The sequence below is a fragment of the Oncorhynchus keta genome, chromosome 24, assembly GCF_023373465.1.
Source record: "Oncorhynchus keta strain PuntledgeMale-10-30-2019 chromosome 24, Oket_V2, whole genome shotgun sequence".
Taxonomy (NCBI): domain Eukaryota; kingdom Metazoa; phylum Chordata; class Actinopteri; order Salmoniformes; family Salmonidae; genus Oncorhynchus; species Oncorhynchus keta.
This window is the reverse complement of record NC_068444.1, coordinates 24,724,032-24,748,860: the sequence shown is the minus strand read 5'-3', so window position 1 is coordinate 24,748,860 and position 24,829 is coordinate 24,724,032. Positions and strand designations below refer to the sequence as shown.

Genomic DNA, 24,829 nt, shown 5'->3' with positions numbered 1-24,829 from the left:
GATGTCATCTTCAACAGAAACATATAAACTCAGCAAAAAAATAAACATCCTCTCACTGTCAACTGCGTTTATTTTCAGCAAATTTAAACATGTGTAAATATGTGTATGACCATAACAATATTCAACAACTGAGACATAAACTGAACAAGTTCCACAGACATGTAACTAACATTGATGGAATAATGTGTCCCTCAACAAGGGGGGTCAAAATCAAAATGAACAGTCATTATCTGGTGTGGCCATCAGCTGCATTAAATATTGCAGTGCATCTTCTCCTCATGGACAGCACCAGACTTGCCAGTTCTTGCTGTGAGATGTTACCCCACTCTTCCACCAAGGCACCTGCAAGTTCCAGGACATTTCTGGGGGGAATGGCCCTCGCCCTCACCCTCCGATCCAACAGGTCCCAGATGTGCTCAATGGGATTGAGATCCGGGCTATTCACCGGCCATGGCAGAACACTGACATTCCTGTCTTGCAGGAAATCATGCACAGAACGAGCAGTATGGCTAGTGATTTTGTCATGCTTGGAGGGTCATGTCAGGATGAGCCTGAAGGGTACCACATGAGGGCTGCAGGGTAGCCTAGTGGTTAGAACGTTGCATTAGTAGCCGGAAGGTTGCACGTTCAAACCCCCGAGCCGACAAGGTACAAATCTGTCGTTCTGCCCCTGAACAGGCAGTTAACCCACTGTTCCTAGGCCGTCATTGAAAATAAGAGCTTGTTCTTAACTGACTTGCCTAGTTAAATTAAGATTAAGTTAAACAAAAAAAGTGAGCAATCATCAGCACTCGATTGTTTTTGTCTGGATACAGTGGCGTTCAAAGGGTAAAGGTTAAAGTTTGTCTGTGAAAACACCGGAACACGTGTTGGTGTTAAAATAGTAAGTAATATCTAACATCATTTGCTAACAAAATCGGTTTATAATTCATAATTTTATTAAAATTTGAGTGTTTGAATTGTTCAGACATTGCTTCGTGTTTTCTTAGTTAAAAGTACAGCTGAAAGACTCATGATTAGCTTAACTTGATTTAGCTTAGCCGTGCATGCTAGCCGTTGATCATGTGTAGATTCTCGCTTGTTCTTTCTAGCGTCTCCTTCGATTTTGTTACAACCTCATGACACACTAAATATGAATGACTTTCACTTGTATTATTTACTTCTTTCTACTTGACATGTCATTTTTGACAGATGTTAGCATTGCAGAAACAACCTTGGCGAGTTAGTAACTAAAGCTAGTACCAAATATGTGTATATCTGTACTAGAACAGTAATAGCTCATCGTGTAGTAGTAGTAGTACCATGTCAATGCTACTTGCTATAAAAACAAATCTGATTACACGTTTGTTTGACCAGTGCACTCCAGGCATGGTACATTTAGCATTTCACTGCAAGGTCTACCTACACCTGTTGTATATGGTGCATGTGACATACAAATGTATTTCACAATCATGTGGAGTCTTGCTGTTTCAAGTCCATTCACCAGCTTGCTCCATTATACTAAGCAGTCAGAATTGATCTTTAAGTAAACGTCTCCCTCTACTGGCCAAATAAGGTAAGTCCTTTAGTCTGAGAACTATTGACTCAGGTCAGTTTCTCCACAGGCCAGGCTTCGGATATGGCTGCCATGTACTCTGGTATTCACTTGAAGCTTAAAAACCCCAAGACACCCTGGGTGGACAAACTGAAGCTTGCCCGTTTTGCATGGATTTCATCACAGTGCTTACTTCCTAACAAAGAACAGGTAACACATCTGCCCATCAGATATTAGGTGAATTATACCAGCATGTTTATCCTATTGTCTCTGTAAACCTTATTTGTTTTATATTGAAGTGCTGTGTCCTATATCTCCTTACAGGTACTCTTTGATTGGATAAGTCATGCATTGACAGGCTTTTACAGTAAGAAAGTGGAGTTGCCACAGGTGGTGGTGGAAGGCTTGTGGGTCTACCTGGATGATATTTTGCACAGCAAAAAGCTACATAGTGCGTTGAGCCAAGGAAAAACCATCAGCCTTCGTTTGGCAGTAGCGCAAGTAAGTTGGTCATAAGTGCCGATGATCAGTATGTAATCGCTACACTTTTAGCAGCTTAAGTTAGTTTGATGCTTTTCAAGATAAGGACATTGATGGTACAGCATACCACCCTGCATCTCACTGCTGGCTTGCTTCTGAAGCTAAGCAGGGTTGTTCCCTGGATGGGAGACGAGATGGTGCTGGAAGTGGTGTTGGAGGGCCAGTAGGAGGCACCTGTTCCTCTGGTCTAAAAAAAATATCCCAATGCCCGAGGGCAGTGATTGGGGACATTGCCCTGTGTAGGCTGCCGTCTTTCGGATGGGATGTTAAATGGGTGTCCAGACTCTGTGGTCACTTAAGATCCCATGGTGCTTATTGAAGGAGTAGGGGTGTTAACCCCGGTGTCCTGGCTAAATTCCCAATCTGACCCTCATACCATCACTGTCACCTAATCATCACCAGCTTACAATTGGTTCATTCATCCCCCTCCTCTCCCTTGTAACTATTCCCCAGATCATTACTGTAAATGAATGTGTTCTCAGTCAAGTTACCTGGTAAAATATTTGTAAAAAAAAAAAAGTACACCTGTTTTATTGAATGTATTGATTTTTGACAGGTGATTTTTCTTTCCAGGTAATAATTGAAAGGATTCAGGAGTTTAGCTCAGGGACCTCCTCAGCGTCTGTCTCCACCGTGTTGAGCTGCTGTCAGGGCATCCTTTCCTCCTCAGTCCTCTCTGTCACATTCACCACTAAGTACGAGCTACTGGTGGAGCTGTTGGCCAAGCTGTGTACCCTGGGCTGCTCCAAGCTCAGTCAGCAGCAAGCCACAGAACCCCTGACACCCCAGGTGTTTGAGGTCCTCCTCCTCACCCTGAGTAGTTACCTCGCGGTCCAAAAGCAGCAGGCCAATGCCAACCGCGTGTTTGCCCAAGTCACAACACACCTGCTCCAGCACCTCCTCCTGCTCAGACACCTATTGACTTCCAGGGCCTGGAAGGCCGAGGATGACTCCCGTGTCCGCCAGCACCTGAGTAGGGACATCCGTGGGAAAGTGGACACCATCCTGCAGTCTGCTCTCTTCCTGCCAGACCACCTCCAGGCCTATAAGGAGGAGCTCCTCTCAAAGGAGGAGCCAGGGATGAAGAAGGGAGCAGCGGGGAAGAGCCTACTCTCCCCAGTCAACTCGATACTCTCAAAGATTTGTGCACAAGGGTACTGTGACACTGATCTCCATTTTGCGGTCAGGTCGAGTTCCCTCCCACTGCTCTTCAAATTCTCTCTGGATGCCTACTGTAAAGGAGGAGATAATAAAGTACTCTGCTTTCACATGTTAACACAGTTAATCACTGCCTTGGATTTCACAAATGAGGTGACTCTCAAAGAGCTGTTTGATGGTGAAAACTGGAGCTTAGCTCTGCTGGCTTTGGAGAACCTCTTGAATTTATGCTTAACGGCAGACCTTTACAATGTGGCGGCTGACAGGATAAAGTACGAGGAGGTTCAGTTGATTTTCTACAGGAAGGTGGTGAGGCTGTTGTTCGACAATGCCCAGCCCAGCATATCAGCATGGTACCGCTGTCTAAAAGCCCTGCTCAGTCTCAACCACCTGATCATAGAGCCGGATCTGGACGAGCTGCTGTCGGCAGGATGGATTGATTCCGACTGCACAGAGCCACGGGTTAGGAAGGCACGCGAGGCCCTCATCTCCTCTGTTCTCCAGATCTACGCCAAGCTGAGGCAGCTCCCCAAGCTCTTCGAGGAGCTCCTGGCTGTCATCTGCCGCCCAGCAATGGATGAGCTCAGACAGCCCGTTCTCCCAGAGGCAGTGCATAGGATGCTCAGCACATGCCTTCTGGACAACCCTACCAGCCAGACTTTGGAAATATGCTGCCTCATTTTAGAGAATGTAACAAGCTATGTACTCCCGGATCTGGAAGGAAACGAAGACATGTCCCTGAAGTTGTTCTCCTTGAGTGTGCTCTTGTACTCTGTGTTGTTCAGCCTGAAAACTTTGGACAACAGCACACCAGTTCCTGTTGTGAGGCAAACCCAGGCTCTAATGGAGAAGATGCTCCAGGTGGTGAAGCCAGTGCTGCAGCTGGCTGAAGGCCAGGCCCCAGACGTCCCTGGGTGTCAGAAAGTCCAAGATGCAGGCCTTCTGCTAAAGTACACTTGGGTGGAGGTGGACACCCTCTTTCAGATTCACTGTACGAAATACACATCTCCAACGGACCCAGCTAGCGTTAACATACTAGACGACATAGGTATTCTCCTCTCTGGTGTGATGGCGACAGGTGAAGATCAGGCCTCTCCCATCGGCCAGCACTGTAGCCCCATGACTCACCTCCTGCAAAAACTGCTCACTCTCCAACAAATGAAGAAAGTTATCCTAAGCAATGAGCTCTTGGCACAGACTAGAGCTTCAGATGTCCTCCGCAGAGCAGCCCAGTACATTGTGGGGAGAGGAGATCCTCAACTCTGCCAGCAGAGTGACCAGCTATGGGACCGTCAGGTCAGTAGTGTGGATGCCAGCACGTACCCAGTGGCACATTGGTACCTCGTTACCACAAACCTACCCATGATCTTGCCATTCCTCACTGAGGACGAAGTGTGTCATATAGCTGATGTTCTCCTCAGCTCCCTACTTCAGAAGACACCAGATGACACCACTGAGAGGCTGTCTGTCTCTCTCATTTCCAAAGATCTGCTTGAGAGCCTTGTTCTTGTCGAGTTACCCACTATTTACTCTGCTGTTGTCAGATGTGTCACTCAAAGGATTGTGGGGATTCTCAGCGGCATCCCAGACATGGCCTCTGTCTGTCCTGCACTCATGAAGTTGAGTGAAGTAAGCTGTTTGACAGCTGGAGACAAAGGAAGTGCAGTAACTCAGTCAGATGGCGATGTCAGTGAATCCCATTCTGCTTTGAAGAGACTGGAGTCCATAGCCCAACACATACTGAACTCTAGTACGACCGGAGCCTCTATAACCATATCTCAAAGTCAAGCCGATAACCTTTTAAGCTTACTTCAAGTCACCAATGCTCTTAACCCAGATGGAATGTCCTCTGAAGACTTTTCAGGGCTCTTTTTACTCTTATTCCTCATGGTCACAGACACACAGCTACATAATGATGTGAAGCCTGCCGTAACAATACATCTGCTGAACCAGCTCTTCAGTCTCATGGGGTTGCTTCTGGCAGGGAATAATTCCCATCATGTTTTAAAGATTGTGCATGGGAGTAGCCTCTTGGAGGCATCTTTGACAGCTCTCTTTTCACACAGCAATAAGGGCCTCTTTCAAACCGTGGAAAGCTCTGCTTGGCTGACTTTCTTAAAAACCGTCCAGGATTTCATCCAGTCCCTGATCCTATTGATAATCCACAGAAAGAGCAGTGTCCGCCTTAACCTGGAGAAATTCACCACCTATTTGGTCAATAGCGAGGTTGCCGTTATGGCTTTGTCTTCTCTCCCAGGAAACATTGAAACAGGGGGCCTGTTCGCCGTACAGCTCCTGCTTGCGTCTATGAACACACTGTGCCAGGCCATGACATCCAGCCTCAGGACAACCAAGCAGCTACATGAGACCCTGAGTCAATTACTGGGGAAGACCACTGCTGTCATGGGCCCTGCCATCCAGGCCAGCCTGAGGGCTCAGACAGGCAGTCTACTAGGCCAGGCCTTCTCTGTGGATGTGGTGACCGGGATGGTGAGGAGCGAGCTGGCCTGTGCTTGCCACCAAGATGAGCCTAGCGAGGGCATCACACAAGAGAGTCTAAGCCACATGGGCATGTACAGGAGCTTCAGCCAGCAGATTCTCAGAGAGCTGTGCCCATCCCAGCGCCCCATGGACTTCCTGGTCTCATCGCTCCACTTCCTCTCAGCGTACTATGCTGCTGCAGAGATGACCAAAGCCCTTGACCAGGAGGAGCTCTTTGTGGCAATTCTGCAGAATGTCCACAAACTGCTTGCAGGTACGCGCTCTTATTCCACAACAATGAATGTTTTTTTTTATCCGACTTGGTACAGTGTATTCTGAGATGCTCACCTGTGTGTGTGTGTTGTGTGATTTCATACTGCTCTTAATATCTGTAAAATAGCGCTCAAGTAAATGTCAAAGTACATTTCCTGTACCACTGCTGACAGACATTGATAACTAAAACAGACATAATTAAGCATTTGCACAGAATTTCTCTTGAACACAAAATAATAATACATATTAGTATAAAAAAATAGTATTCAAAAGAATTGTACATTTAGAAACCATCTAATTTCCCAGTAATTGATAAATATAATGATAGCGTTATGGATTGATACTTCACGCCTATTATTTAATGTTAACCATAACTCTTCTGTGTTAGCCCCATGGCTGTCAGTATCAGAGGTGAGGTCCCTGGAGGAGCCAGTAAAGGAGCTTCTGGACCAGCTGCTGGTCAGGAGTACCCCAGAACAGTTCCACCTTCTCCTGCTGCTGCTCCGAGACGGACTGGATACCTCCAAGTTCAGGAGCGGCTGTCATAGGGTAGGTGTTATATTTACTGCAAGTGTTACTGTACAAGTTGTGATATTACTAGCTACTGTAAAATGATGCTATCTGAGTTACACGCTACTGTATTTGGTGTCCTGAATACTTAAACACTGAAGTCTGGATAACATTTCCTATATGGGCTACTAAATGGTATTTAACACCACCTTTAAAACCTAGCCTTATATTTTTCCTACTAAATAATTCAGCACAGGAATCCCTAAATGTTCCCTCTTCTCAGTTCTCCTCTACAGAGATTTTCCCTAAAATGGTTATGTTGGCTTTGTTGACACACTACAAAGAGCACACTGTATTTTACAGGAAGTCCTTTCAACAGTGACGATAACGAAGCTGCTTGCCAGCGGCCTGCTTCCAGAAACCTGCTTAAAGGCATTCTGGCTCATTGCACCTCAGATCATATCTGCCTTAGTAGTAAGTATTCACTGTGACATTTGATGTGCTGATTTGGATAAACAAGGATTGTTTATCCAAATCAATTGATGCCACTGTCAAATATTATTTGAGCTAGAATCACTCAACATCCAGTTATGGTGAAGGTACAATGTGTCCTTCTCACTTAAAAACCTGCGTCTTTCTCACTTAAAAACCTGCGTCTTTCTCACTTAAAAACCTGCGTCTTTCTCACTTAAAAACCTGCGTCTTTCTCACTTAAAAACCTGCGTCTTTCTCACTTAAAAACCTGCGTCTTTCTCACTTAACCTGCGTCTTTCTCACTTAAAAACCTGCGTCCTTCTCACTTAAAAACCTGTGTCCATGCTTCAAGAGGGACAAAACAAAGCATTGGCTTTGGCATAGACTTATCATCGACTTAAAGGGTAAATGTGTTTCCTATCTAACGTAGAAACCCCCTTTGGGCATTGCAGAGAGCACTGTAATTAGAACCACAGTCTGGCTGTCTGTTACAAAGCATGTCACGCTTCTCCTCCGCTGTGCACTGTGCACTCTCCTGGGTCTTGGATCTGATACGGGGGGAGAATTTATTTAGCTGGGGAAAGCCAATTTTGGGCTGCAGCAGTAAGTGTCTCTCCCTCCCTGTTACTGTCCCATTTAATCGAGCTGAATCTGGTTTCATTTATCAATATTGCCCCTTCTCACCTCATTGCAACTCTGCAGGAATAACTAACGTTAGGTTTTACAACACAACTACAATCCCTCACTGTGTTCACAACACAAACAGGAATGTTGCCTCATACCTTAATTGGTCTACAGTATATCAGTTTTTTTCTGTTCTCTCTATGGCTTACTTAGCCCTATTGCCAAATCCAAATGTAAACTTTCATTGCTTAATTAACACATTTATTTACTTGTTGTCATCAACCATAGTAAAACATTGAGACATCACATTTGGAGAACCCATACAGAATGTAGTACTTCACTCCTTGCTAGTTTCTCTCTTTCTGTCCTCCATCTTAAATCCATATTCCTCATTATATTCATCTCTGGTTCAAATCCCACGGTCCTCTCTGCTCTCTCTCAGTTTCTAGTGAAGGAGGCTGGCAAGGAGCCAACCCTGACTGCTGCTCTGACCGTGCCAGTGTTGGACACTCTGACAGCCATGCTCCGTCAGGGGGAGTGGATGCTCTCCAACCCCCACCACGTGACCATGGTGCTGGGGGCCCTGCAGTTTGTCCCCCTTGAGCACCTGACGATGGAAGTCTACCACGCAACCTTTGAGGCCATTCACGAGGCTCTGTTTGCAGTCATCCAGTGTCACCCGCAGGTTAGTGGCCTGGATTCGATAAATGTGTTTTTAGCAACGCACATGCACCGTCCACCGGAGGATCTGTCTTTTTCAGCCATCTATTTCCTGTGCTTAAGGAGTGCAAAATCCACTTGTCAATTCCATTTTGATTGATTGCTTTCCTTTTAATACTGTGACTTTCATAGTTTTGCTTGTTCCTGTTGTTTTTTCCCCTCCCGTTAATGTTACAACCGAGGAAACGTATGTAATGACCTATCAAACACACTCCGGTAATGGCTGAAATGGTCTTAATAGAATACATGGTCTTTCTGTTGAATCTATAAGAACGCTAAAGCTTCTCAGGGATTTAACATACCGTCTCGAGACTTACACCGTACCCAAACCGGCCTCGCACATGCCACTGTGCGCAAATAGATTTTGTCCCCCCACACCAAACGCGATCAAGACACGCAGGTTAAAATATCAAAACAAACTCTGAACCAATTATATTAATTTGGGGACAGGTTGAAAAGCATTAAAAATGTATGGCAATTTAGCTAGCTAGCTTGCAGTTGCTAGCTAATTTGTCCTGGGATATAAATGTTGTTGTTATTTTACCTGAAATGCACAAGGTCCTCTACTCCGACAATTAATCCACAGATAAAATGGTCAACCGAGTCATTTGTAGTCATCTCTCCTCCTTCCAGGAATTTCTCCTTTGGACTTATATGGCGATTGGCAACCAGCTTTCATAAAAGGTGTATAACCACCACCGACCTCCGATCGTCTTTCAGTCACCCACGTGGGTATAACCAATGACGAAATGGCACATTGTAACGGTTTTGACTTGAGGTTATTATTTATAGGGGTGCCAGGTAGGTTGTGCCTACCAGAGAAAACATTGGTTTCTCCTTTTGATTTGGGAGGGAATGAGTCCCATCTGGTCCGTCAAGTCTACACCAATACAAAGGACTTATGTAAAAGTCAGGATGGAAATAAACTTTTCATAAACCCGTAAAACATTGGAAAGAACTTCAAAAACAACAATGTTCTTTTGCTTGGGTTGTATTAGCAACACCAATGATTACACACACACATATAATAATATCACAATGAGTTCTGGTTCCTCCAGAAATGTCCTGTACCTCGGGCCTAAGAGTCCAGCCCGGTAAAGGAGTTCAGGGAACTCCCGTGACCTTAGTCACGCAATGTTTGTCCGTTCATTCAAGTGTAGCGTAAACCCAGTATTAATCATACAATATTTTACCACAGAACTTTAAAGCGTATCAACTCTTACTAAGTCCTCAACTACAACTAACTACATAAATCATCACAATATACATCACATCAAAACAAATGAAATACCGTATACAAAAAGGTGGTAGTCGGTCAGTCAGACAATCCAATCCGCCAATAGATCTCCATCGGAGAAAGGCCACGAAGAACGGAGAGGTGTAGTCCACGGACGCAAAGAGTGGATCCGATCCTGGGTAAACTCTATTAGGCTACAAAACAAACGGAATAGAGAAGCTTCGGAACTGAGGGTTGAACACATCCTCATTCACGTCTCCATCACAACCCCACTTTTGCGCAGCTGATGCTGGCTATTTAATTGGGAATTAAAGGGAAAGCACCCTATTGGAAGGAGAAGCACTGAGACGGCTCAGAAAAATTCAGGGCCGTCACAACATGGGTATGTGCTTCTATAAACCAATGAGATGAGAGAGGCAGGACTTGCAGCGCGATCAGCGTCACAAATAGAACTGACTTCTATTTTAGCCTTTGACAACGCAGATGCTCATTGATGCACGTGAGCAGTGTGGGTACAATAATTGAATAACATCTATGTCTAAATGTATTTTGCTATGCACCCGAGGCAAGCGGTGTAGTTAGCATGTTAGAGTGAAAGAGAAGAAAGATCACTTTATTTTGATGGGTGTTCATTTTTCGTGGAATTTTAAAAACATACAATTGAAATGTTTACAAATTTAGATGCTCTGAAATTAAAACAACTTCCAAAAATGAATACTCAAATTATAATGATGATATGTTTGATCTTGCAAAAGTATGTTTAGATAGGTGTGATTTTTATTAGGGAGTGATCTAATTTTACTGGGGTCGAGGAGTGATCCAAAATAGGGGAGGGGCCAAATTATTGTTTTTTTTGCCGAAGTTTGTGTTTTTTGGGGGGCACAGGGGATGGTAGTGCGTTTATTTTCCCTGCTTAACATTTGCTTTTCGGCTCGTATTTTCCCTATAAACAATAGCTTGACTGACTTTTGATATTACCCTAATAAAGTTTAGAAACATTTGTGAATGTTTGGTATGGTGTGGCTATTATTAAGCTTTAGCTACTGCAGGCCAATTGTGCGCTGCCCTATGGAACTCCCAATCACGGCCGGTTGTGATAAAGCCTGGATTGGAACTAGGATGTCTGTAGTGACACCTCTAGCGCTGAGATGCAGTGCCTTAGTCCGCTGCGCCACTCGGGAGCCCAAGCGCTCCAGCTGACTCCGACAGTTGAACTTCAGGTGAGGGAAAACTACAAGAGTTACACCTATAATATAACAATATTATGCTTATCTTTGTACAAAAATATTTGAATTGAAAATCTGTATAGCAGACGCAGTAGCCATCTGACAAAGTTAGTTTTGATGTCTTCACTATTATTCTACAATATAGTAAAAATAAAAACCCTTGAATGAGTAGGTCTCCAAACTTTTTTAATTTATATTGATAAATAAAATGAATCAACCAATCCAAACTGTATAGAGTCCAAATGATGAATGGAAAGATACATCTATTACGAAACACCCAAAATTTTAATGACATTCAGAGATTGCCATGCCTTCAAAACTGGGTAAGCCTACAAGGTAGGGAGGGATGTATTGTCTGTTTGTCAAGATTAGAGGTCAACCGATTTAATTGGCATGGCCGATTTAATTAGGGCCGATTTCAAGTTTTCATAACAATCGGTAATCGGCATTTTTGGACGCCAATTATGGCCGATGACATTGCATTCCACGAGAACTGCGTGGCAGGCTGACCACGCGAAGGTAAGTTGCTAGGTCGCATTAAACTTATCTTATAAAAAAAAACAGTCAATCTTAACATAACTAGTGATTAACTACACATGGTTCATGATATTACTAGGTTAACTAGCTTGTCCTGCGTTGCATATAATCAATGCTGTGCCTGTTAATTTATCATCGAATCACAGCCTACTTTGCCAAACTGGGGATGATTTAACAAAAGCTAATTCGCGAAAAAAGCACAATCGTTGCACGAATGTACCTAACCATAAACGTCAATGCCTTAAAATCAATACACAGAGGTATATATTTTTTTTAAACTGCATATTTAGTTTAAGGAAATTCATGTTAGCGGGTAATATTACAGTTGAAGTTGGAAGTTTACATATACTCCAACCTAAGTGTATGTAAACACTCATTTTTCAACCACTCCACAAATGTCTTGTTAACAAACTATAGTTTTGGCATGTTGGTTAGGATATCTACTTTCACTGTATCACAATTCCAGTGGGTCACAAGTTTACATACAATAAGTTGACTGTGCCTTTAAACAGCTTGGAAAGTTCCAGGAAATGATGTCATGGCTTTAGAAGGTTCTGATAGGCTAACTGACATAATTTGAGTCAATTGGAGGTGTATCTGTGGATGTATTTCAAGGCCTACCTTCAAACTCAGTGCCTCTTTGCTTGACATCATGGGAAAATCAAAAGAAATCAGCCAAGACCTCAGAAATAGATTGTAGACCTCCACAAGTCTGGTTCATACTTGGTAGCAATTTCAAAACGCAGGAGGTACCACATTCGTCTGTACAAACAATACTATGCATGTATAAACACCATGGGACCACGCTGTCGTCATACCGCTAAGGAAGGAGATGCGTTCTGTCTCCTAGATATGAATGCACTTTGATGCGAGAAGTGCAAATCAATCCCAGAACAGCAGTGTGTTATAATTAAGTCTATGATTTGATAGAGCAGTCTGACTGAGCGGTAGTAGGCAGCAGCATGCTCGTAAGCATTCATTCAAACAGCACTTTCCTGCATTTGCCAGCAGCGCTTCGCTGTGCTTCAAGCATTGTGCTGTTTATGACTTCAAGCCTATCAACTCCCGAGATTAGGCTGTTGTAATGTGAAATGGCTAGCTAGTTAGCGGGGTGCGCGCTAACTCAATTGGTGACGTCACTCGCTCTGAGACCTTGAAGTAGTTGTTCCCCTTGCAGAGTCCCCCTTGCGGTTTTTGTGGAGAGATGGGCAACGATGCTTCGATGGAGGCTGTTGTCGATGTGTCCCTGGTTCGAGGTAGGGGCGAGGAGAGGGACGGAAGCTATACTCTGTTACACTGGCAATACTATAGTGCCTATAAGAACATCCAATAGTCAAATGTATATGAAATACAAATGGTATAGAGGGAAATAGTCAGATAATAACTTCAACCTAAAACTTCTTACCTGGGAATATTGAAGACTCATGTTAAAAGGAACCACCAGCTTTCATATGTTCTCGTGTTCTGAGCAAGGAACTTAAACTTGAGCTTTCTTACATGGCACATATTGCACTTTTACTTTCTCTCCAACACTGTTTTTGCATTATTTAAACCAAATTGAACATGTTTCGTTATTTATTTGAGGCTAAATTGATTTTATTGATGTATTATATTAAGCTAAAATAAAAGTGTTTATTCAGTATTGTTGTAGTTGTCATTATTACAAATATATAAATCGGCCTATTTAATCGGTATCGTCTTTTTTTGGTTCTCCAATAATTGGTATTGGCGGTGAAAAATCATAATCGGTCGACCTCTAATATATAGATAGATACATACATACATACATATACACTACCTTTCAAAAGTTTATGGTCACTTTGAAATGTCCTTGTTTTTGAAAGAAAAGCTAATTTTATTGTCCATTAAAATACCTAATAATGAACCCTTTTGCCCTGAGAACAGCCTTAATTCGTCATGGACTCTACAAGGGGTCAAGTGTTCCACAGAGATGCTGGGCATATGCTTCCCGCAGTTGTGTCAAGTTGGCTGGTGGACCATTCTTGATACACACGGGCAACTGTTAAGTGTGAAAAACCCAACAGCTTTGCAGTTCTTGACACAATCATACCGGAGTGCCTGGCACCTGCTACCATACCCTGTTCACAAGGCACTCTTGTCTTGGCCATTCGCCCTCTGAATGGAGACGTGGGGTTGGGGAATGGGATTTGACGTTGTTTTCTTTTCTTGTTTATACTAAATACATTATTCTTACTGTTTTTCTTTTGAGTGGCAGCCTACTGGTACGATGTATAAACTTAACATTTGAAATGAATAATGCACCCCCCCCCCCCCAAAAGGGGGATGGTTGTAATTTAGAACGAAGATTGAGGATTTTTGATGAGACAAGGATATCCCTGCCGGCCAAGCCCTTCCCTAACCCGGTCGACGCTGGGCCAATTGTGCGCCGCCCAGTCGCGGCCGGCTGCGACAGAGCCCGAACCCAGTATCTCTGGTGGCACAGCTAGCACTGCGATGCAGTGCCTTAGACCATTGCTCCACCCGGGAGGCACCCGTTTTCTTTATTTTAACACACACAAAAAATACCTGATACAATAAGAAAATATACAAGTGCATTTTTAAGGGTGGAAAATGTAATACCTGAATTCCCACAAAAATACCAGAATTTTCTAGATTTGTCCATGCCAGCAAAAAATATTCTGTTGTATAATTCAGTCAATATCTGGGGATTATAAAAATTGTACAAATCTTCACCCGTTGTCCAATTGCTAGTGTTTTATCATTTACCCAGGAAATCATATTGTGAATTCAGTGTCCACTGATCTACGCACTGACCCTTAGAAAGATTGTCTGGCAACTCAGGTTTATAAGAACAATTCTCACTGTACCAGAATTTGAATCATATGTCCAAATTCACAATAACATTATCCTAGTTGCAGTACTTTGACAACAACTATGCTGCAGGTTTTTTAGTCTCAATCCCGTTGGGCACCAGGTTACTGTAACATATGATGTTATCTGATACAAAAAAGACCTATCCAGACGTTGAAAGATCTGAAATGCGTCAGCAACGTCTGAGCAGAGGAACACAACCAGAATCTTTCCCTGGCTTGATTCAGCCTTTTACACAAGCGCCCAAGGGAGTGACTAGCTTACCCCCTTCCCCATTCGCCTTATTCTCCGTCAACCTTGGATCCAGGCCAGCACCTAAGTTAGCCTGTTTCAATCTGACATTGAACATATTTTGAGGGTGGTAACCAGGGAAAATATCCCACTGCCTCCCGCTGTAGGCAATGAAGCAGTTTCTTTTCTCAGAGACAAACTTCAGAATCAATTTCTGGAAAGGGCTGTTGGTCTGTGCCAGAGGGGCGCTTAAGTGGAGGCAGATGTGCTCTGGAGAGGGGCACGTCTTTGGCGTGAACACTGGAGGGTGCATGGAAACTATTACCTCGCTGACTGATGACTCATAGGAATATCGCAGTGCCTGAGAATTGTGGGCCAGTTTTTCAGTCTTTCTCTCGTTTAGAGACTGATGGCACATGACTAAATCTAATAAAATCTGAATGTCTTGCAAATGCAATGTTGTCAAAGTTTAACTTTTTGTAACGTGGCCCTATTTTGGTATGTACCCAGGTGATGCTGAAAGCGGCACCGTCCTTCCTCAACTGTTTCTACCGCCTGGTGGTCTCCATCATGCATGAGGGGAGACAGAAGGGTGAGGCCGAGAGAGGTAAGGCCATCGGTTCATGCATTCAATAATTTATTCACTCACCCATCCACCACTTCATACAGTAATCTAAGTATTCACCCATTCACTCATAACTTCAAGTGATAGGAATGACTTTGGCGTTTACAGGAATTGGCTAAATGTTCTTCCAATAAATGATTTAGCAGTTTGTATTTTCCTGTTGGTTCCCATTTAAAGAAGCACAACCACCCATCTTCATGAGTATTAAATGTATTTTTCAGCATTTAATCATCACACCCCTTGATAAGTACGACACCGCCTGTTGTTTTAAAAGTTGACATAATATTTAGCCTGGGTTCCTCCCAAGGGAGTCCTCTGTAGATATGTGCTGTCAGTGTCAAACGACGCCAGCATACTGTCGCCAGGCTAACCAGTCCTGTTAATCGGGCAAAAGTATTTCATGGCATTGAAGTATGTTATAGGTGAGTCGTATCATGTTATACTATGTAAGAGGTGGTCGTGCATACTCCACATTCCCATGCAGACTACACATGAAACGGAGCCTATTTTAATCTGCTGACTTTACCCTGTGGGAAGAGAGAAAGGAGAAGAATGGTTTCTCCTTCAGTAATGTTACATTTCTGTTGATGGTTGTATGCCCTGCTGGTCCCCGTGTACTGGATCAAAACCAACATGAGGGAAATACAAAAAAAAACAATCCCACTGAGGGTGACAGAACTGTCGAAGGAGACATGAAAAGCACAGTGCACAGCTGGAGTCCCAGCCAAGCTCGTGGATGAACACCTTGTTAAAACCCTGTAATCCTGTACTGCTAAATGCATCCCGTATGAGTTGAATCAGTGTTGAGGAGCTGTATTCAGCTATGTGATCAGCATATTCAGGATACATTGTTTTCCTGTTTCTGAAAGGAACAACATAAGACAGCAACATGATTTCAACATCAGAGCTTACCTGACGTTATTGACCAACAGGAAATAATGACATACTCAATTATTCAATAGTAATTGTCTTCAGGTGGGGTTTATTTTTTTGATATCATAGATAACACGTTCTTAATGAGAAGACTGTTTGTTGGTCTTCCATAGCCAAAGGAGGCCACCACTGCATACATCTGGGCAGAATCTCCCCTGTTCCAGACAGAGGAGGAAGGGTCAAAAAGGAAAAATGGAGTGGAGCAGCTCATTCGTTTTAACTAGCATGTCAGGCTCAGCGCGTCATGTAATTAGTTCCTGGCTGGCTCTGTGAAATATAGTAACCCTCACGGGATACATTTCATGGAGACTGGGTTGTTTGGCAATACCTGCCACCCAGACAATGGTGGCCATATTTCTCCTCTGTGGCTATAGCTATACTGTACATCCAATGAGTCACGAGAGGAAAAAAGGGATGGATAAATTGTTCCAACTGGGCCTTTGTTGTCTTTTTTTTATTTTTTATTTGACCTTTTTTAATTTTACCTTTATTTAACCAGGCAAGTCAGTTTAGCCCAGTCTAATGGGTGAAACTGTTTTATGCAGACTGTGAGCATAAGCATTAGTCTATACACAATTAGAATGGTTAAATGGCTCTTGTTGCTCCATATTCTGCTCTTAGCTATCATGATTGAAATCTCAACTTATATAAAACCCTATTCTTATTGTACTGCTCTGTCACAATGCATTCACAATATATTAATTCTCAGCCCGCACCCTTGGGATTTGATTCAAATGCTGTGCTTTCATCAGCAGTACAGCCCAAGTCTGTTTTAGGAGAACAGTGCACTCTGAACACACACTGCTGCATCGCTCAGTCACCATTTTGTACAAGTTGTACCACTTCTGGAGTTCTGGCTGAAATGAATGTTTAGCATTCAGCGTTTGGTGTGGTCTAGTTTTCAAAAAGCTTTGCTCTTCTATTCCCCAGTCCCTGAGATCGATGCGGAGGTGCTTTTGAAGTGTGCTCGTCTGGTGGAACGCATGTACTCCCACATCGCCACCACAGCCGAGGGCTTCACCATCCTCTCCTCCTTCATGGTAGCACAGTACGTCAGCGAGCTACAGAAGGTAAGATCTTCTCTCATCAAGGAAGATGGCCGTGATATTTCGCTCACAGTTTTAAAAGGCGATTAGGCTATTTTATTATACTTTTGCAGGTTGAAAACATGAATTTTCGTCCTTAAATGGCCTCCAGATCTTCCTTCACTCCTTTATCATCCCTCACAAGCCCTTACATCTGAAGGAAATACACTATCTGCACAATGAATACCAGGATTTTAATTTGATCCATTGCTGTTGGTTATTGTGGAGTTAAACCATGCTTGGTATTGCATTTAGAGCTGCTAAGGCAAGTCCTCTGGACTTCTCAGATTTGAAGGAAAGACAAGTCAACATTTTCATTTCCGCCATAATCTTGTCCCAACCTGCGCCAACTTGTCCTCTAAAGGACTGTACTTACTGTAGACTCTGGTAGACTATTTGTCTGTCTCGTGTGATGCCGTCTGAGCATATGTGGCACTGTCTCAATGTGGAGAAACCACATTTTTTCCTAGGGTCTACGAGACTGCATTCACGTTACTTGACTGCGTTCCATAGTCAGCATTTTCCATGGAACAGGCAGAGAGAGGGGAAAAAATGTATGCCCTCTCCACTGTAAGTCGCTCTGGATAAGAGCGTCTGCTAAATGAAATGGCTAACATGTCATTTTGCAAACTCTAAGATGCATGAGGATTGATTTGTAATAGCAAACTCTTTGAGTAAGAATTAAACAAAGGATTGGTTACTGCAATAGTTCAACGCTACCATTGTTCTTTCAAGGTTAACTAAGCCAAGAAGCCCACCTCAGTATGTGCCTTGGCATCTCTCTAAGAGGTTTTGTTGAGGGACTGTCCAGTTTACAGCTGGCAGTACATTATGTTCCTACCAGGCTTTCAGAACTGCCTCAGCTGCGTTCACAAATAAAGGTGTAAGAAAGAGGCAAAACCCTGATCAGCCATCTCACTCATCACACCAACATTATGATGTTTCTGAGTCTTATTTTACTACCCCTTCCCCAGCCTCACTCTGTCAAATTGAAACCCTCGCCTCCCTTCTTCTCCTTTTCACTCTCCTCCACGCCCTCAAGGTTACTCTGCAACCAGACATCAAGAGCCACCTGACAGAGGGAGTTTACAGGATCCTGGACCTCTGTGTTGAGCAGGACGTTAAGTTTTTGAACACCACCCTCCAGATGGGTGTCAGAGAGGTGTTCAACGATCTCTATGGCAGTTATACTCATTACCATAAAACCCAGCGGCAAGGAGAGGAGAAATACACAGCCTGACATTCCCCTCTACCATCTCTCTTTCCAGAAATACTTTTTCTTTATAACAGCCAAGATTTTTTTTCTTAAACAACTGTTTAAACATGTAAATTGTATTTTTTATGTTTGTGTGTTGGTTTAGTAGTGGGACAAAAAAGGTAATTGACAACAAATGATGTCTCAAGTGTGTTTTATTTTAATACCTTGTTTGGTCTTTCTTGTATTGATGGCTAAAATACTGTAGCTTTAGACTATCCCATTTTCAAGATTTGATTTACAGGGCCTTCAGAGAGTATTCATACACCATGACTTATTAAAAATTGTTACAGCCTGAATTCAAAATGGATTCAAATGTTTTTTTCGCTCACCAATCTACACACAATAAATACCCCATGATGACAAAGTGAAAACATGTTTTTCAAAAATAAATAAAGTATTCCCACCCCTGAGTCACAACATATTAGAATCGCCTTTGGCAGCGATTACAATTGTGAGTCTTTCTGGGAAAGTCTCTGAAGAGCTTTGCACGCCTTTATTGTACAATATTTGCACATTTATTTTTAACAAAAATTCTTCAAGCTCTGATGTTGGTTGTTGTTCATTGCTAGGCAGCCATTTCCAAGTCCAGCCATAGATTTTCAAGTAGATTTAAGTCAAATCTGTAACTAGGCCACTCAAGAACATTAAATGTTGTCTTGGTAAGCAAGTCCAGTGTATATTTGGCCTTGTGTTTTAGTTTATTGTCCTGCTGAAAGGTGAATTTGTCTCTGTGTCTGTTAGAATGCAGACTGAACTAGGTTTTCCTCTAGGATTTGGCCTGCGCTTAGCTCTATTCGGTTTCTTTTTATCCAAAACCGTTCAGATGCTCCAGACTATTGTGTGAGAAGACCAATTTTCATGGTCTGAAAAACACTGCTTTAGCTCTGTCACCTTTCACAGCAGATGCAGAAGTGTGACATAGGCGGATGTGGTGGATTGAAACACATCCAACACTAATTACAATTCCACTTGGGTGCGGATGTCAACTTAAAAAAATAAAATAAATTAAGCACATTTTTACTCCTGAACTTGTTTAAGCATGATATAAAAGGGATGTAATAATTTTATGCTTTTTTTGGTTTTAATTTGGAGACATTTCTAAAAAAGGAATTCCACTTTGACATTATGGGGTATTGTATGGTTAGACCAGTGACACAATCTCAATTTTAATCAACTTTCAATTTGGGTTGTAACAACAAAATATGGAAAAAGTCCAGGGGTGTGAATACTCGTAGGCACTGTATGCTTTATCTGGGAACTCTGTTTCAGATGTGACAAAAGGATACAAGTAAATGATTACTATACCATTACAAAGGCAAATTGGAAATGGTTTAACCCAACATATACATCGTGTACAAAACATTAGGGACACCTTCCTAATATTGCGTTGCACTCCCTTCTGCCCTCAGAACAGCATCAATTTGTTGGTGTCGAAAGCGTTCCACAGGGATGCTGGCCCATGTTGACACCAATGCTTCCCACAGCTGTCAGGTTGTCTGGATGTTCTTCGGGTGGTGGACCATTTGTGACACACAGGAAACTGTTGAGCGTGAAAAACCTTAACCCCAATTGCTCCTATAAGTTGCTCTGGATAAGTGCCTTGCTCAAGGGCACAACGACAGACTTTCACCTTGTCGGCTCATGGCTTCGAACCAGTGAACTTTCGGTTACTGGCCCAATGCTCTTAAACACGAGGCTACCTACCACCCATACACATACACAGTTTCAATTGTCTCAGGGCTTAAAATCCTTCTTAACCTGTCTCTTCCCTTTAATCTACACTGCTTTTGAAGTGGATTTAACAAGTGACATAAGGGATCATAGACTGACCAGGTGAAAGCTATGTCATGGAAAGAGCAGGTGTTCCTAATGTTTTTTTTACACTCATTGTATAGTGGAGGGGAATGTCATTGACTTTATCACACGCATTCCTCATGAAACATTGTGCCTGAAACTTTCCCTTGTGATTTGCCATACATTTGTTATTAACTACCAGATGAGAAAATCTTAGGAGAAATGTGTATTATATTTGGGGTTGTCTTTTGCAGACGAATACAGAACATCTTATAATTTTATAAATAATGAACAGTATGACAGATATGTTTTACAGGCGAAGGTCATTATGGAACTACAGTTTTTGAACGTTATCATTTTCCGTAAGGGCTCCTCAAGCGAGTGTAAATCCTTCAGTAAAACTCAATATATTCATTTTGCAAGCATTGTTTTCCTTTTCTCTTGTCTCAATAAGTATTTGTTCCCTCGTGTGTAATATATGGGACATGTCTCGTGTGTAATATATGGGACATGTCTCGTGTGTAATATATGGGACATGTCTCGTGTGTAATATATGGGACATGTCTCGTGTGTAATATATGGGACATGTCTCGTGTGTAATATATGGGACATGTCTCGTGTGTAATATATGGGACATGTCTCGTGTGTAATATATGGGACATGTCTCGTGTGTAATATATGGGACATGTCTCGTGTGTAATATATGGGACATGTCTCGTGTGTAATATATGGGACATGTCTCGTGTGTAATATATGGGACATGTCTCGTGTGTAATATATGGGACATGTCTCGTGTGTGTGTGTTATCCACTACCAACCTTGAGTTTGAGCAGCCAGTCTTAAATGTTTCATTTTACATTTGAGTTATTAAGCAGATGCTCATATCCAGAGCGATTTACAGTTAGTGCATTCATCTTAAGATAGCTAGGTGGGACAACCGCATATCACAAGCATAGAATGTAGACCTCCGTAGTCAGAGCTAGAAGAGCTAGGGGGGGGGGGTTATTTAAGATACTGTTTGAAGAGGTAGGGTTTCAGATGTTTTTGGAAGATTGGCAGGGAGGGACTCTGCTGTCCTAGCTTCAGTGGGAAGCTGGTTCCACCATTGGGGTGCCAGGACAGAGAAGAGCTTGGACTGGGCTGAACGGGTAGGTGTGGGAGGGCTAAAAGACCTGAGGTGGCAGAACGGAGTGCTCAGGTTTGGGTGTTGGGTTGGAGCATAGCCTGAAGGTAGGGAGGGGCAGTTCCTCTTTCTGTTCCGTAGGTAAGCACCATGGTCATGTAGTTTCCATTTGAATTACTCTTAAATCTCATAAACACATATTGTGAAGTAATTACATGAACACGGATTGTTTTAGTTTTAGACTGTTGATTTAGCCAAAGCTTTTACTTAGCCAGGTCAGATATCTGGCAGGACTGCCATTTCTCCCTGCGGTTTTCTGCAACTGTCATGATTTACAATGCCTGAATCTACCAACTTGCCTGGCAAGGTTTCCTATAAGATTCACTGAAGCTCATTTATTTAATTAAACTGGTTATTTAATTAGTGTGAATGGCCACTGCAATCACAGAGTTGGCCAAAAGTTTATATAAAACTTGCAGGCCAGTGACATCCAGGCAAAGTGGAAAGACTTCTGCTTTAAATAATGAATCAGGGCATTTCTGGCTCCCTTACACATTCCCTCCTTACTTTGCTAAAATGAGCGTTCTCCTGGCATCTTTCCATTCTCAGTTCTCCCAAAGTCATAACCCTGACATTGCCTCACAACACGAAGAAATTAGAACGATTACTGTCTGCCTATTCTCATAGGGTTGCTGTGTGTCAACCGGGTGCCATTTATGGGCCTAATTGTGTTAGTGAATATCCCTTATGGCCTTCAAATGACCAGAGAGGGTAAACAGACAACTTGTACCCATGGTATGGCTATATGTAATTCTATCATACCTATCAATCAAGTTAGAGTAAAAAGCTACCTTAGCTGGCATGCCTGGTGGCAAGGTTGGTAGACTTTAGAAAAGCAAGCAATAACTAAATGTACTGAATAAGACTCACATACCTTTCCATACTTTACCCAGATTTTAGCAGAGATGCAGACAAACACATTTAGTTTCTTTAAAGAAAAGAACCACCAGTCAGTCAGGATACAGACAGCTCAAGAGGTAAACTTATATTAGCATAATGATTATGGCTCTTGATTGCAGGAGAATGTTTCAGGTGTTTAAAAAATGCAAAATTCTCCAACTTTTAACACCCCCCAGTCATCCTCACATACGTTGTGCCCCCTCCGATTTTGGGGGTGTATGACACTCCTGAGAAAGGGAGCCGTGTGTGCTGGTCCAGTGAGGGCTCAGAGCCCCTTTTCTATATGTCCTGCAGCTGCACAAACTCTGGGGGCTCTGATCTCACTGGTAGACCCCTCGAAGCAGCATGGGTGATGTGTGATTGGGTATGAGTGTGTTAGCCATAACATTTCAGATGTCAGGGGACTGGTGGGTGGAGAACAAGGGAGAAGCTTCAGGCTTAAACAGCCAGGCTGGGGGAATGACATGCATCCTTATCACTGTACAGTAAAACATGGTTGGTACTGCCACCCAACCATAGGTACTACAAATAAAGACGAGGCCTTTCTGAACAGCACACAGTCTGTGCAAGTAATGAAGTGCAGTGTTTGTTGGGGTATAGATGCTGTATTGGTGTGGTGTACAGGTACTAGTAAGGGATTGGTGGAATGTGTTTCCCTTTTAACACAAGGCATTTTGTTGTAATTATTTTTGGGCAACGGATGAGATGGAAAAATGTCAGGAAAGATTTCACAATGTGCAACCATGGCCTTTACTAAAGGTGACTCAGGTGCTTTGTATTCTAAAGGAGAGGGAAGTCTTACACAGAACTAACTATATTTAACGAAAAGCATGGTATTCAGTGAAGGCACTAACCTTCCAAGATCTTATTGCATCACTGAAAACCTGTAATTCATTTTAGTTAAACATTGAAAAGTTAAGCAGAATAGAATGGCTGCTTGTAGGATGTCAATCACTGAACTAACATGTTAAATTAATTCCACCCCATAAGGTAAAGCTAAGTAAACTAATCTATCAACTAATATATAATTAGTTGATTTGATTCTGTCCAACTAACAATGTATATCAAGATTGTGTAGGGAGGTCCCAGAAGAAGCTACAATGACTTCCATTTATGCCACGCATTTGTTATAATGATGTTTGCCCAGGGTGGGAAAGTAGTGTAGAATTATGGGGCGGATTTCTGTAGAGTTATTGTATGGGGGTAACAATGTTATATAGTTATGCTAGTACACCAGCCTGCCGTTGTACAGTATGTATAGCTCTGTTAAGGTCAATAAAGATCTGCATTATTGTGTTTGTCACGCATATGCTGTTGTAGGAATAGGTAAATACTTGAAAAATACAGTATTCACACCCCTTGAATTTTTCCACATTTTGTTGTTTTACAGCCTGAATTTAAAATGGATTAAATTGCGATTTAAAAAAATCACTGACCTACACACAAAACCCATAATATCCCAGTGTAATTATGTCATACAAATGAAAACCTGAAGTGTCTTGAGTCAATAAGTATTAAACCCAATTTTGGCGAACCTAAATAAGTAAAGATTTGCTTAAACTAGTCACATAATGGGCCTCCCGAGTGGTGCAGTGGTCTAGCTGTGCCACTAGAGATTCTGGGTTCGAGTCCAGGCTCTGTCGCCGCGTCTGGGTTAGGGGAGGGTTTAGCCGGCCGGGATGTCCTTGTCCCATCGCGCACTAGCGACTCATGTGGGCTGCACGCTGACACAGTCACCAGATGTACTGTGTTTCCTCTAGGCAAATTGGTGCGGCTGGCTTCCGGGTTAAGTTGGCATTGTTGTCAAGAAGCAGTGGGTTGGGTTGTGTTTCGGAGGACGCACAGCTCTCGACCTTCGCCTCTCCGTACGGGAGTTGCAGCGACGAGACCAGACTGTAACTACCAATTAGATAGATACCACAAAATTGGTGAAGAAAAAGGGCAAAAAAAAATCAAAAACTGGTCACATAATAAGTTGCCAGTACTCTGTGTGCAATAATACTGTTTAACATGACTTTTGAATGACTACCTCTTCTCTGCTGTACCCCACAAAAACAATTATCTGTAAGATCCTTCAGTTGAGCAGTGAATTTCAACCACAAAGACCAGGTAGGTTTTCCAATGCCTTGCAAAGAAGCAGACATTGAATATCCCTTTGAACATGGTGGTTATTATTACACTTTGGATGGTGTATCAATACACCCAGTCACTGCAAAGATACAGGTGTCCTTCCTAACTCAGTTGCCGTAGGGGGTACACCAAATAAAAATGTGATTTTTAAAATTATTATTATTTTTTTAAAATAATGTTATTCACATTTTCAAAAACATTTATAAGTCGCTCTGGATAAGAGCGTCTGCTAAATGACTTAAATGTAAATGTAAATTTATATTTTCCAACGGGGCAATACATTTGGGTGAGGTTTTTACTTGTCTGAGTAGCCTCGTTCCACTGCCAAAAATACAATTAAACCATCTAGTGTACAGCGAAATAACACAATGTCAAATACAGGTAGCCTAACATCCAATCACATTAACCGTTACTCTCTCGCGGGAATTCCACTAACGGCTCATGTTGGTATCTGTACTGATGGCGCAAAAGCCATTATGGGGAGATTTAGTGGAGTGGTAACGCGCGTGCAAGCAGTTGCTCG

At 42.6% G+C, this 24,829-nt stretch overlaps 1 protein-coding gene across 1 annotated transcript; it reads left to right on the top strand.

Annotated features, from left to right (window-relative positions):
* The first annotated feature begins 655 nt into the window (after positions 1-655).
* Positions 656-23,483, top strand: urb2 (URB2 ribosome biogenesis homolog). Its single transcript, XM_035801179.2, has 10 exons — positions 656-883; positions 1,605-1,744; positions 1,859-2,035; positions 2,648-5,987; positions 6,375-6,535; positions 6,860-6,970; positions 8,037-8,279; positions 14,909-15,005; positions 16,887-17,026; positions 18,084-23,483. The coding sequence occupies exons 2-10, from the start codon at positions 1,619-1,621 to the stop codon at positions 18,279-18,281; spliced, it is 4,593 nt and encodes a 1,530-aa protein (XP_035657072.1). The 5' UTR covers positions 656-883; positions 1,605-1,618; the 3' UTR covers positions 18,282-23,483.
* Positions 23,484-24,829: the final 1,346 nt, after the last annotated feature.

Bases quoted from the DNA above. Each gene is read 5' to 3' on its own strand.
- urb2 (XM_035801179.2), top strand. From the start codon at position 1,619: ATGGCTGCCATGTACTCTGGTATTCACTTGAAGCTTAAAAACCCCAAG. The intron at 6,971-8,036 runs GTAAGTATTCAC...GCTCTCTCTCAG, and splicing joins AGATCATATCTGCCTTAGTA to TTTCTAGTGAAGGAGGCTGG. The intron at 17,027-18,083 runs GTAAGATCTTCT...CACGCCCTCAAG, and splicing joins ACGTCAGCGAGCTACAGAAG to GTTACTCTGCAACCAGACAT.